The 15,015-nt window shown below is 41.9% G+C and overlaps 1 protein-coding gene across 2 annotated transcripts in view; it reads right to left on the minus strand.

Annotated features, from left to right (window-relative positions):
• Positions 1-1,970: 1,970 nt before the first annotated feature.
• The window catches only part of LOC122556076 (very long-chain acyl-CoA dehydrogenase, mitochondrial-like), a 79,858-nt gene continuing 66,813 nt past the window's right edge, over positions 1,971-15,015 (minus strand). For both annotated transcript variants that reach the window (XM_087993446.1, XM_087993447.1), the window contains 3 exons: positions 8,015-8,087; positions 4,625-4,700; positions 1,971-2,131 (listed from right to left, as the gene is read on the minus strand). In XM_087993446.1, coding sequence (XP_087849572.1) covers positions 1,994-2,131; positions 4,625-4,700; positions 8,015-8,087 — 287 coding nt within the window. In that variant the 3' untranslated portion in view covers positions 1,971-1,993. The remainder of the gene's footprint in view (positions 2,132-4,624; positions 4,701-8,014; positions 8,088-15,015) is intronic.

The following is a 15,015-nucleotide window of genomic DNA, read 5'->3' on the forward strand; positions in this document are numbered from 1 at the left end:
GGTAATCTGTTTAAGATGTTATTCAAAGAAATGTTGGTCAATACACCAAGAGAACTTCCTTACTCTTCTCCAAATATTGGCAATGTGTCTTTTATCACCAGTTAAAAAGACAGACAGTGCCTTGATTTAATATCAATGCTGAAAGACATCACCCCCAATAGTAGAGTACAACATTCATTGCAACAGTATAAATTTAACTTTTTTAAATTTATCACATCAACCTGTTTAGAGATATTATTACAGTCTTCTAGAGCTACTGAGGGATTTGAACCTGGACTTCTTAGTCTAGGAGTAGGAACTCTAGCTCTGCACCACAAAAGCTCCTCATTCACAACCTTTTAGAATGTATGACCCACTTACTCAATAATTGTGTAATCACTGAGCCAAGGCCAAGGCCAACACTTAGTCAGGAACAGGGTTCATAGTCTTTCCCAAATGATTTAAAATAATGACTCGACACTCCCCTCTTATAGAATACATATTATTTATCCAATATCTGGTACTGTACATTGTTTAATTTATAATCTTTTTGTCTATAGAGGAAAAATGAAATAAAATCTCTTTCAGTTATGGAGGGTAGACTTTGGTTGTTAGGTTTCAATAAAGACAATATTACTCACTTGGTACTGTAAATTCAATTTAGAAAGAAAAACTTAAAATGAGCTAAATTCAAAATTATTTTAATTTAGGGTGAGAGCTGAGTAAGCAATCCACATCTAGGCAGCATGAGTTTCAGGCAATTTCAACTCTCAGGCATCACCAGTCAATTGCTCAACGGAAACTTCAATCAGGAATGAAATGAATCTGAGAAAGGCCAAAGGCTCTGTTCTCCTGTTTGGATTTCTTCAGGCCACAAATTCTTTTTCTACTTGGCACACCTGACGTTATTGTATAGGCCATTGGTTGATACATCACAGATTTCCGATCTGCTTTTTCTTAATTAATTTATGTGGATATCATTGGCTGGGCCAGCATTTAATACCAATCCCTAGTTGAAGCCTGCAGTTTGCTCTTCCTCCCGCTAAAGAGCAGATTAGAATAATGATAGTGGGAAGGAGAAGGCCACAATCTAAAGAACCAACCCTTTAGTCTCCTTGCACAAGTTCAATTTACGGCAAATAGTATGCCATTATGATTTAATGGCTACTGAGAACAAACTGGCTGTGGTCACTTATCGGAAGAGCTTTCCAGCAATACTTGTTTTGTTATGTGAAACATCAAATAGTGTCATAAAATTCTGAAACAGAAATTCCTGACATATTAGGTAAAAGTAAATCAGTAGGTAGAATACTCCTTTCAGAACATCACTGCATATTCCCTTGGGCCTCATTAAATGTGTTTGTGAACCTCCTGATCACGAGGCTGCTGAACTTGTCAAAACATGCTTATTGTTTCTTTAACAGTATGTTAATGCTCCACTGTATAAAGATGGCTCTATAGTATACTCAGGAGGCTTAGACGGCATCAAAAGCTGTTAAGGTACGCTTCATGCACTAATTAAAGCCCAGAATATTGCTGACATTTAACTTCACTATATTACTCATACTGTCAGTCATCCTCATGCTCTGACAGCAAAACTTTCATTGTGGACAAATGTGAAACTTCAAGGATCAAATTTGCAGCAATTCTTAAAAGTGAACTGGCATTGTCACAATTTCAAAAGCCTTAATCATTATCATTTGGCTTCATGATTCTCCAGGAAAATAAAGTCAGTAACTGATTAATCACAGACTACGTTTTACCACAATCTTAAAGAGGACAGGAATGTCAGAAAAGGGAAAAAGAAATCTATATTCTTGAAAAACAATGATGGACCTGAAGATTGAAGACAGGTTTTGAGGCTAAATTTGCAAAGAAAAACATTTCAATTTCTGTTTGACTGATGTTCACAACATATATGGATCTTGTTCCAGAGGGCTCAACATGCATTTATTGTAAGGTGCACCAAAAACATAATTGCTTAAAAAAAAGATGTCCACCAAAAACTCAATGTTTAGAATCCAAGTGGATGATTTGCTACAACTCCTCCTTTGGTCACAAGCTCTTTTGATATTGTCTTCATGTTGCTAATGACCTGCATGCTGGACTCAGACTTCAGTGCATTCAGATTGTTGGTTATACGAGCAAATGCCTGACATAAAGATAGAAAGTTTGTTAAAATGCTGCATACTTTTTCTAAATAGCATTCAAGTAAACCAGAATGTGCACAGTGAATCTCCACATCCGTTGTAACATTGAATCCTTGTACAGATGTACAAGTTATAAATCCCTCCAAGTTTGAAGAATAATATTGAATTCTTTCATGATTGATGGGATAATTTTTGGTACTTTCTTTGAGAAAACATTTTTTAAAGTCACCTGACAAAGGAGCTTGTGATTTCAAATAAACCTGTTGGACTATAACCTGGTGTTGTGTGACTTCTAACCTTTTAAATTGACAGTAGCATAACAAAAGGAATGATAATTAAAATTAATTTTATATTGATTGCATTATCATCTACTTGCTAGTAGTTGAAAGTTTTTCCAAAACTAATAAACTTATAAGTTGACATTGTGGAGTTAGTTGTCTGGCTGATGCTGTTAGACTCCTGCGGAATCCCAGGCTTTCGGAGCACTGCTGTTTCATCAAGCTCCTTCACCTGATGAAGGAGCTGCGCTCCGAAAGCTTGTGATTTCATATAAACCTGTTGGACTATAACCTGGTGTCATGTGACTTCTGACTTTATTGCTTTTCATAATGATTGCTTTCCCTACAATTTCTTACAAGAGTGAATAGATTTCATTATAAATTAACAAAACAAAGGGTTTGCTGTCACCCTTTGCAAAACCTGCTGTAATCAAATGCTGATTGGCCTGAGGATATCCAGCACGTATCTAAACCTCACTAGCCTCATTTCAATGAGCTTCATTTGTGTCTTGAACCTATCTATGACCTTTCCAAATGAAGTTGTGATCATCATTATATAGGGAAATGCAACCACCAAATCACATACACAATGGTCCCAGAAATAAGAAGAATTAGCAACAATATGCTTGAGTAATGCTTATTTGATGCTGATCTCGGAGAACTAAACTGCTCTTCTCTAAAAAGTAGTTTCATGAGATCTTTCAAATTCATCCAAGAGGGTAGGTAGACCCTTCATTTCACACATCATGTGAATGCTGACCACGGAAAGTGCAAAATTGCTTCAGCACTGTTTTAAATATCAGCATATTATGCACTCAAACGTCTGGGGAAAGGTCAATACTCATGAGTCTCTTACTCAGAAACAAATAGAATGTTGCAAATCTAACACAAATGCAGAATGTTTGAGAAACTCAGCAGATCTGGCAGCATCTGTGGAAAAATAATGTTTCAAGTTCAGTGAGATTCCTCTTCAGAACTCAAGAAGAAAAACTGAAAAAGAGCCATATCAGACCCTAAATAGTCATGCTGTTTTCTTTCTCCACAGATATTGCCAGACACACTGAGTTTCTCCAGTATTCTCTGTGTTCAGAAACAAGGTGTGCTGTCATTGAACCAAGACTGACACCTTCAGGTCACTGTGTGTATACAAAAAGGGTATTTCCAGCAATAATGATAAAGGCTGACAAATAAACTTGCTCCTCTATGCTAACTTCTCCCCACCCCCACCCCCCTCTCATTTATCTCTCCACTGCAGGCACCCTGCCTCTATTCCCGATGAAGGGCTTTTCCCGAAACGTCGCTTTTCCTGCTCCTCGGATGCTGCCTGACCTGATGTGCTTTTCCAGCACCACTCTAATCTAGACTGAGGTTTCCAGCATCTGCAGTCCTTGCTTTTACCAAATAAACTTGTTGGTTTAATAGAAAAGTAATGCAATTGTTACTTTATAACCAGTAGAACAGCAATCCTAAAATTTAAACTGATCTGCACTCATTTCTAGGGATGATTCAGGAGGTTGAAGATTGTTATTTCAGATCCTGGTCGGGACATTTCCTATATTTCCTATATATCAGCACAATGTAATAAAACAAAGAACAGCAGATATCTGAAAGGAGGTCTGAAACCAAATCAGAAATTGCTAGCAAAACTCAACAGGTCTGTCAGTATTTTTGGGGAGAAAGCAGAATTTTGTTTTTAATTCTGGTGACTCTTGATCCACACAATATTCCTTGTATCGATCTGTTCAGTCATCTCTTAACCACATACTTGACTGGAGAACCCCTGATCCATATTCTGCCTTGACCCACAATCACTCTTTGCTGGACGATCATTCTTCTCCCATATAACCCTCAAATGCTTAACATTTAACAATGTACTAACTACATGAGTCATTTTGAATGTTCACAATAGAATTTTAAGCTGCCTGTAACTTCCCTTTAAAGGCTGTTAGTGATGTGCAATATGAGTCTCAACCCACTCAACAAGATGTCAAAGAGTGCCATGTGTATGCTAGCAACTTATTGGTCCCAATCAAATGTTGATCATGAAAGAAAAAAAGAAGGTCATCGGTTACAAGTATAAGTATTTGACACACACTCTTAGCAATTGTGGGCCAGTAAATTTCTCCCCCTTAGTTGCAAACGCTGCTAGAAAAAAAGAGCATCAAACATTTGGTAAAACTGAGTTTCCATCAGAGAAAAATTGCACAGGAATCACACCTCAAGGCACCACGTTTCACAGAGGACCTTCTCATGTTGAGCTGATGGAAGCCCTTTGTTGAGAGCACGGGATGCCCTAGATTACAAGAGAAGAATGAATAGATTTCATTATAAATCAACAAAATTATTCTGTCTAAACTATGATATAGATTTAAGGAATTTTAGTTTATCACAGATCTTTACCTAGGAATAAAGGAACAGGATTAGGCAATAAAACATATCAAGTCTGTTGCACCAGAGGAATAAAGTCTTCAACTACTCCATCAAGTGCTCTAATACATCTGAAACAACAGTTGGATAATACTTACAGTCAAAGAAATAGAAGATAACCCTTTACACAAAGTTACAAATTACACAACACCAGGTTATGGTCCAACAGTTTTTATTGGGAAGCACTAGCTGCTTCATCAGGTGGTTGAAGAAGGAGCAGCGCTCCGAAAGCTAGTGCTTCCTAATGTACCTGTTGGACTATTACCTGGTGTTCTGTGATTTTTAACTTTGTCCACTCCAGTCCAACACCAGTCATCACCTTTACATAAAGGTATCATTCTGATGAACCTTTTGTGCAACTATCACACGGCCTTTTGAATAGGTTCTAAACAGAGATTTATAAAACTCTAATAACTGTTATCTCATTCCATTTCAGCCCACATAATTGGTCAATGTTTCAATAGCCTTTTTAATTCTTACTTTTTAAAAAGTTTTTAGTGATTTCTGTATGTGGGGAGAAGGTAGCACAATGGTAATATCACTGGGCAAATAACTATTTTTATTCAATCATGGAATGTGGCTGTCACTAGCTGAACCAACGTTTATTGCCCATCTTTAACTACCTGGAGAGCAGTTAAGAGTCAATATGTTGCTATGGGCCTGGAGTCACATGTAGGCCAGACCAGGTAAGGATAGCCGAGTTCATTCCCCAAAGGGCACTGGTGAATCAGAGGGAATTTTTCCTGACAATCGACATTAGTTTCATGGTCATCACTACACTCTTATTTCCAGATTGTTATTGAATTGAAATTCCACCAAATTCAAACCTAGGTCCCCAGAACATTACCTGGTCTTCTGAAGAAGGGCTCATGCCTGAAACGTCGATTCTCCTGCTCCTTGGATGCTACCTGACCTGCTGAGCTTTTCCAGCAACACATTTTCATCTCCGAATTAATAGTCTAGTGATAACATCTATGCCATCACCTATCTTAGAGGCCCAGGCTAATGCTTTGGGGTAAATCCCGTCCCAGCAACTAGTGGAATATGAACACAATCAATAAATTTGGAATTTAAAGTGAAGCATTAAGTAATGGTGACTATGAAACTGTCATTTATTTGCCATGACCCAGAATACAAGGGTGATAATAGAGGCTGAAACATTCTTTTCATATAGTTGAACAGGAATCTCTCTGCATCTTACTGTTTTGAATTGGTATGTATTGGAATGATACGGAGATTGATTCGGAATCTGTTGAGATCCATTTTGAGCTCATCTTCTGTCTGATGCCCTAGTCAGATTGCATTTGGAATATTGTGAACAGTTTTGGGCCTCTCATCTAAGGAAGGGTGTCCTGGCATTGGAAGGAGTCCAGAGGAGGTTTACAGGAATGATCTCAGGTGTTTGTCATATGAGGAGTGGTTAAGGACTCTGGGTCTGTACTCAATGGAGTTTATAAGTATGACTAGATTAGATTACTTACAGTGAGGAAACCCACGCAGACACAGGGAGAATGCGCAAACTCCACACAGTCAGTCACCTGAGGTGGGAATTGAACCCGGGTTTCTGGCGCTGTGAGGCAGCAGTGCTAACCACTGTGCCACCGTGCTGCCCACCGTATGAGGGGGGGGGGATCTGATTGAAACTTACAGCATACTGACAGGCCTGCATAGAGTGGACATGGAGAAGATGTTTCCACTCGTAGGAGAGACTAGCACCCAGGAGCACAGCCTCAGAGGGATAAGCCTTTAGAGCTGAGATGAGAAGGAATTTCTTCAGGCAGAGGGTGGTGACTCTATGGAACTCATTGCCGCAGAGGGCAGTGAAGGTCAAGTCATTAAGTATATTTAAGACAGAAATAGATAGGTTCTTGCTTATTAAGGGGATCAATGGTTAAGGGGGAAAGGCAGGAGAATGTGGTTGAGAAACATATCAGCCATGATCAAATAGTGGAACAGATCTACTGGGCTGAATGGCCTATTTCTGGTCCTATATCTTATGGTCATATGGTCTGCTTGGACTTGCTGCACAGCCCAATTTTTAAATTACCTTCTCCTACTAATTTCCCATATCTGACAGTCAAAACATTCAGAGCTGCAAAATGTTATTTTTAAACTTTTGTTTTATTCACTCTCGGGTTGTGGGTGTCACTGACTCCAAATTTATTGCCCATTCCTACTTGTCCTCAAGAGGTTGGCTAGAAGGTAGGTTACATTTGCCCAGAAGGTAGGCTACTCCCTGCAAGATTTCTAGCCTTCAACCTGCTCTTGTAGCCATTGTACCTTTACCACGAACCCAGTTCAGTTTGTGGTCAATGGTAACCCCCAGGATGTTAATAATGGGGGATTTCAGTGATGGTGATGCTACTGAATATCAAGGGGCAAACATTAGATTCTCCCTTGTTGGACATGGCCATTGCCTGGTACTTGCCACTTGGCAACCCAAACCTGAATATTGTCCAGGTCTTGCTACATTTGGACATGGAATGCTTCAGTGCCTGAGGAGTCCCGAATTGTGTTAAACATTTGATATAGTATTTCTAGCCATCCAAGTAGTTAAGGTGGAATCAACAAAGCAAAAGTTTGACTGAAGACTTCCCACAAAACAACTCTGGACATTGCTGAAGAAAAGGCAAGATTTTGACAAAGTAATCAGTACTCTTCTTTCCTACAGTATAAATGCTGTTTTTCTTTTATTTGTCCTGATGAGTGCATGTTGAAAAGCTTCAATAAAATGGTTTTTTTGTCAGTGATACTTAACTTATGTGAAACCAAATAATTATTTGGATTAATAATATAGCATGTTCATTTATACCCTGAATAATTAATGTATTTTACACCAAGGGAGATCATGTTTTATGATGAGTAACATGGACATTATTTGGCAAGTGACGAAATGGTCTATTTAAGTATAAAATCACACAACACCAGGTTATATTCCAACAGGTTTAATTGGAAGCACTAGCTTTCGGAGTGCTGTTCCTTCATCAGGTAGTTGTGATGAAGGAGCAGCACTCTGAAAGCTAGTTCTTCCAATCAAACCTGTTGGACTATAACCTCGCGTTGCGTGATTTTTAACTTTGTACACCCCAATCCAACACCGGCATCTCCAAATCATGACTATTTAAGTATATTTAAGTGCATTATTCTACAACAAAATCAAATTATATTTCAGGAGTTTACCTGGAGATGACCACAGTCATGGCATAAATATCAATTGCTGCATCAGCAACTTTCTTCAATAAAAACTGCTGATCTGAAAAACAAGTTATCAAGAATGCAACCAGTGACAACAATAACTTCAGCATGCAATTTTTTTTTAATTGGTTCATGTGATGTGGGTACCACTGACCAGACAAAAAATTATTGCTATCTCTAATTATCTAGAGGGCAGTTAAGAGGCAACCGTATTGCAGTTTAGGAGATATGGTGCTGGAAAAGCACAGCAGTTCAGGCAGCAGTAAAATCGACGTTTTGGGCAAAAGCCCTTCATCAGGAATACAGGCAGAGTGCCTGAAGGGTGGAGAGATAAATGAGAGGAGGGTGAGGGTGAGGAGAAAGTAGCACAGAGTACAATAGGTGAGTGGAGGAGGGGATGAAGGTGATAAGTCAGGGAGGAGAGTGGAATGAATAGGTGGAAAAGAAGGTAGGCAGGTAGGACAAGTCATGGGGACAGTGCTGAGCTAGAAATTTGGAACTGAGGTGAGGTGGGGGGAGGGGAAATGAGGAAACTGTTGAAGTCCACATTGATGCCCTGGGGTTGAAGTGTTCCGAGGCAGAAGATGAGGTGTTCTTCCTCCAGGTGGTGAGGGAGCGGCGGTGAAGGAGGCCCAGGACCTGCATGTCCTCGGCAGAGTGGGATGGGGAGTTGAAATGTTGGGCCACAGGGCAGTGTGGTTGATTGGTGCGGGTGTCCCAGAGATGTTCCCGAAAGCGCTCCAGTGTAGAGGAGACTGCATCAGGAGCACTGGATACAATAAATGATATTGGTGGATGTGCAGGTAAAACTTTGATGGATGTGGAAGGCTCCTTTAGGGCCTTGGATGGAGGTGAGGGAGGAGGTGTGGGCGCAGGTTTTGCAATTCCTGTGGTGGCAGGGGAAGGTGCCAGGACGGGACGGTGGGTGGTTGGGGGGGCGTGGACCTGACCAGGTAGTCACGGAGGGAACGGTCTTTGCGGAAGGCGGAAAGGGATGGGGAGGGAAATACATCCCTGGTGGTGGGGTCTGTTTAGAGGTGGCGGAAATGTTGGTGGATGATTTGGTTTATGCGAAGGTTGGGAGGGTAGAAGGTGAGCACCAGGGGCGATCTGTCCTGGTTACGGTTGGAGGGGTGAGGTCTGAGGGCGGAGGTGCAGGATGTGGACGAGATGCGTTGGAGAGCAACTTTAACCACATGGGAAGGGAAATTGTGGTCTCTAAAGAAGGAGGCCATCTGGTATGTTCTGCTATCCCACTCCACCCTCCTCCCTGACCAATCACCTTCATCCCCTCCCCCACTCACCTACTGTACTCTATGCTACTTTCTCCCCACCCCCACTCTCCTCTCATTTATCTGTCCACCCTGCAGGCACTCTGCCTGTATTCCTGATGAAGGGCTTTTGCCCGAAACGTCGATTTTACTGCTCCTCGGATGCTGCCTGAACTGCTGTGCCTTTCCAGCACCACTAATCCAAAATCTAGTTTCCAACATCTGCAGTCATTGTTTTTATCTAGTTTAGGAGATGTAACCATAATTGCCCATTTTTTGTTCTCTCATTTGATTTTTTTGGATTGTGAAATTTGACTGAACAACCACATTCACATGCATGGTGACCCTCAGGTTAAACCATCACCAAACATCTCCCTCTAATGGTCGGGTCAGAATAAAGCAACTTTACAATGTTTACTTTTGGAATGCTTAAATACCTAAGACCCCAATTTTAACTTGAACTATGAATTGTGCATTTGGAGAGCCAAGCGAATGGAAAGGCTTTCTGAAATTCCCAAGATATGGCAACAGAGAATGAAACCTATCTTTAAAAGGTGCATTCTTTCTTTAAGCGTAGGTCCTGAGGTGGTTGACCTCATATTGTACAGTGAAGATGGGTGGGGCTTCCCATTCACTGTTGTGATTGAGCAGATAGTATGATCATTCATATTCACATCTGACCCGGAGGCGAAAATTGTGAGTGCCGAGAGGCCTATTTAGATCTCAGTAGTGAGTGCCGAGAGGCCTATTTAGATCTGTGTATATTTTATTAGTACCTAATCTCATCTCATTTATATCCTTCAATTCTGAGGAAGGGTCACGCGACACGAAACATTAACTCTGATTTCTCTCCACAGACATTGCCAGACCTGCTGAGCTTTTCCAGCAATTTCTGTTTTTGTTTCTCATTTATAGCATCCACAGTTCTTTTGGTTTTCATTTATATGCAGTTTGCTATTCTCCCACTTCAGGTCTCTCCCTGGACCAGTAGCTCCCAATATCTCAGGGTACACCTCTTCGGTAGCCATCATCTGTGCTCCATGGAGTTTGACATCAGAAATGCACCAGCCTCACCACTGCAACATGGCACATCCCTGATACAGTTAAAAAAAGAATATTCACTTCAACACTGCACTTTGCAGTGACCAACACCTTGCCTTGTACTGTTGCTGCTGGGCCACTTTAGGCACAGGGACAAGCATACCTTCATGGACTGGAGCAGAGTGCACCTTAGGGCTCTTTGTTTCAATCACTTTGTGCCTACTTAAATGCTCACCAGATCTCTGCTCAGCCTTCTGCGCATTGCCACATCATTCAGAACTTACAACTTCACAGTACCCCTGTCTTGTCTTGTCTCTTTGTGCAGACGCAAAGCCAGGTAGCTTGTCATGCTTGTCAGCAATGATCAGTCAAAGGAGTAGACATGTTGTTGTATGCCATAGGCATGATGGAAGGGAAAGCTACTCTTCAGACAGGGTTAGAACATCATATAGTGCTAAGAATGGATGAAAAGTGATCAACTATTTACAAATATGATAATTTACTTACAATGAAGTTTAACACGTGCTAGATACATGCTCAAAATGTTGACTTTTTCCTTTGCATCCTACTACATCTAGGTGTAGCCTTGTGCTTTTGCAGCTGGAATGCCTATACTGCAACCTCCCTATAGTCCAGCTTTGTGCTCTTGGAGTTTTGGAGCAGCGAGCGATCTGCGGGGTTGCGTAGCTGAAGGGCTTCAATATGCTGAGAGTGACCAACCCAGGTGCAGATTTACCCTCTTTGGGTTAAACTCCCATCAGGTGTTGGATTGTAGGCAACGTGAAGGTGGAGTGGCCGGGTACTTTGGAGGAAGTCTTCCTGAGAGAAGACTTCTAGAGATCCTGTAAGTGGTTCCTTCTTTGACCGGGTTCACCACTGATTTTCTGATGGAGAAGAGGCATCCAGAGTGAGATCAAGGTCCCTCATCACCCTGTCAGCTTGCTGATGGTGCTGAGCATGATTGGGTGCAGTGATGGAGTGCCAGTCTGTGCAAACATCCAGCTGTTATTGAGTGTGCTGAACCTGGTCTCCTGTTCATGGAGACAACCAGGCAGCACAGCACAGAAGGCACTGATGGACTCCTCCAACTTTAGAGTGCTTTCTGAGTTGTTCTGATAAACCTGCCTGCTGTCCCTTAATCTTCTTATGCAGTTAAGTTACGAATGGCTGACATGAGGTCCTCTCCTGCCTGGGGATAGGCAGGTGAGTAGTCTCTAGCAGTTCTCTGAGCGCCAGTGACCTGGGATATTTCTTTTCTGGCCTTCTGCAGACACATGTCAGTGATAGACTCACCAGAAATGTGCTCCCAAGTCTAAATCTAGGTGACATGGCCACTGAGGTTTCAGTAACTGAGCTGGTGGAGGGTGCAGGTATCAGCCTTGCTGATGATTCCTCTCAGGGATCTGTAGCTTGTCCTCCCATGAAGAGGGACTGCACTCTTCATGGCACACAGCATGTATGGCAGATGAACTCAGGGCAAGGTTGGGAACATGGGACCAGGGTATCATAGTTATTACAGAAACCTATGCCCTGTGCCCCGTGGGCGGCACGGTGGCACAGTGGTTAGCACTGCTACCTCACAGCGCCAGAGACCCGGGTTCAATTCCCGACTCAGGCGACTGACTGTGTGGAGTTTGCACATTCTCCCCGTGTCTGCGTGGGTTTCCTCCGGGTGCTCCGGTTTCCTCCCACAGTCCAAAAGATGTGCGGGTCAGGTGAATTGGCCATGCTAAATTGCCCATAGTGTTAGGTTAAAGGGGTAAATGTAGGGGTATGGGTGGGTTGCGCTTCGGCGGGTCGGTGTGGACTTGTTGGGCCGAAGGGCCTGTTTCCACACTGTAAGTAATCTAATCTAAAACATGGCCCATGGATGGACAGGACTAGTAGCTTCATGTTCCTGGATATAAATGGTATAGGAAGAATAGAAAGGTGGGGTAAGAGAGGAGGGGGCATGGTGTTTTTGGTTAAGGAAAACATTACAGTTTTACTTCGTAAAGATATTCCTGAGAGAAAGTTCAGTGATGTTATATGGGTGGAACCATGAAATAAGAAAGGGATGACCACCTTATTGGGATTGTATGAAATCCCCCGAATAGTCGGTGGGAACTGAGAAGCAAATATGTAAGGAGATTTCAGATATCTGTAAGAATAATAGAGTTGTAATGGTAGGGGATTTTAATTTTCCAAACCTAGATTTGGAATGTCATAATGGAGGTGTAGTGGACAGCAAAGAATGGGATATTGATCAGATGGGCCAATAGGCTGATGAGTGGCAGATGGAGTTTAATTTAGATAAAATGTGAGGTACTCCATTTTGGAATACCAATCAAAGCAGGACTTAGACACATAATAGTAAGGTCCTACAGAGTGTTGCTGAACAAAGAGATCTTGGAGTGCACGTTCACAGTTCTTTGAAAGTGCAGTCACAGGTAGATAGGATAGTGAAGAAGGTGTTTGGTATGCTTTCCTTCATTGGTCAGACCATTGAGTTTAGGCATTGACAGGTCATGTTACAAGTGTACAGACATTAGTTAGGCCACGTTTGGAATATTGTGTGCGATTCTGGTCTCCTTCCTATTAGAAGGATGTTGTGAAACTTGAAAGGCTTCAGATAAGATTTACAAGGATGTTGCCAGGGTTAGAGGGTTTGAGCTATAGGGAGAGGCGGAATATGCTGGGGCTGTTTTCCCTGGAGCGTCAGAGGCTGAGGGGGTGGGGGGGGAGAATCTTATGAAGGTTTATGAAATCATGAAGGGCATGGACAGGATAAATAGGCAAGGTTTTTTTCCTGGGGTGGGGGAGTCCAGAACTAGAGGGCATAGGTTTAGGATGAGAGGCGAAAGATATAAAGGGGACCTAAGGGGCAAATGTTTCATGCAGAGGGTGGTGAGTATATGGAATGAGCTGCCAGATGAAGTGCTGGAGGCTGGCACAATTACAGCATTTTAAAGGCATCTGGATGGGTATATGAATAGGAAGGGTTTAGATGGATAAGGGCCAAGTGCTGGCAAATGGGGCCAGATTAGGTTAGGATATCTGGTTGGTATGAACGAGTTGGACCAATGGGTCTGTTTCTGTGCTGTACCATCTCCATGACTCTTGTTAATGGCTTAGATGGAGAGGACTTTGTTAGAATGTGTACAATAAAAACTTCTTATTCAACAGGTGGTTGTACATATTTAAGAAGGAACAAAACTTGACCTTCTCTTAGGAAATAAGGGAGGGCAAGTGATGGAGCACTTTGGGGCAAGTGATCATAATTCTATAAGTATTAAAATAGTTATGGAAAAGTATAGACCTGATCCAAAAGTTAAAGTTCTAAATTGGACTAAGGCCAATTTTGATAGTATTAGACAGGAACTTTCAAAAGTTGATTGGGGAATGCTGTTTGCAGGTAAAGGGACAGTTGGAAAGTGAGAGGTGTTTAAAAATGAGACACTATGTTCCTGTTTTGTGAACAGTAAGGCTGGCGGGTGTAGGGAATGCTGGATGACTTGGGAAATTGAGGCTGTGGTCAAGAAAATATAAGTCAGGGAATGACAACTTGGAGAATAATAATGACAGTAGAAGTATACTTAAGGGGGAAATCTGGAAGGAATAAAGGGGACATGAGATAGCTTTTGCAAATAGGGTTAAGGAGAATCCAAAGAGATTTTACAAATACATTGAGGGCAAAAAACTAATAGAGGGAGAGTAGGGCCCAAGAAAGAGCAATAAGGCTAACTATATGTGGAACTGCAGGAGTTGGGTGAGATCACTATTTACTGTTGAGGACATGAAAAGTAGGGAACCTGGGGAAATAAATGATGATATCTTGAAAAGTGTCCATTGTAAAGAAGAGGTGATGCTGGAGGTCTTAAAACACATAAAGGTAGATAAATCTCCGGCACCTGATCAGGTATTGCCCAGAATTCTGTAGAAGCCGAGGAAGAGGTTGCTGGATCTCTTGCTGAGATATTTGTATCTTTGACAGCCATGGGTGAGGTGCCAGAAGCCTGGAGGTTGTCTAATGTGTTGCCATTATTTAAGAAAAGTTGTAAGAAAAAGTCAGGAAACTACAGACCGGTGGGCCGGACGTTAATGGTGGCTAAGTTGTTTGAGGGGATTCTGAGGGATAGGATTTACATGTGTTTGGAAAGACAAGGACAGATTAGGGAATTGTGCATGGGAAATCAGGTCTCACTAACTTGATTAAGTCCTTTTACGAGGTGAAAAGAAGATTGATAAAGGCAGAGTGGTAGACATCAATATGGACTTCATCAAAGTGCTCATCAAGGTTCGACATGCAAGATTGGTTAGCAAAGTTAGACCACCTGGAATACAGGTGGAGCTAGCCAATTGGGTGCAAAATTGGCTTTAATGTAGGGGACACTGGGTGGTGGTAGAGGGATGTTTCTCAGAGTGGAGGCCTGTGACCAGTGGTGTGCTGCATGGATTGGTGCTGGTTGCGTTTGGCACACTTGCCTTCATTCGTCAGTAAATTGAGTATAGGAGTTGGGAGGGCATGGTGTGACTGTCCAGGACATTAATCAGACTGCTTTTGGAATACTGCATTCAGTTCTGGCCTCCATGCTATAGGAAAGATGTTTACAAACTTGCAAGGGTTCAGAAATGATTTAGAAGGGTGTTGCCAGGCTTGGAGAGTTTGAGCTCAAGAGAGAGCCTGAATAAGTT

The sequence above is a fragment of the Chiloscyllium plagiosum genome, unplaced genomic scaffold (assembly GCF_037043375.1).
Source record: "Chiloscyllium plagiosum isolate Xiang-an unplaced genomic scaffold, Cpla_swu_hap1 HiC_scaffold_13, whole genome shotgun sequence".
NCBI classification, from domain to species: domain Eukaryota; kingdom Metazoa; phylum Chordata; class Chondrichthyes; order Orectolobiformes; family Hemiscylliidae; genus Chiloscyllium; species Chiloscyllium plagiosum.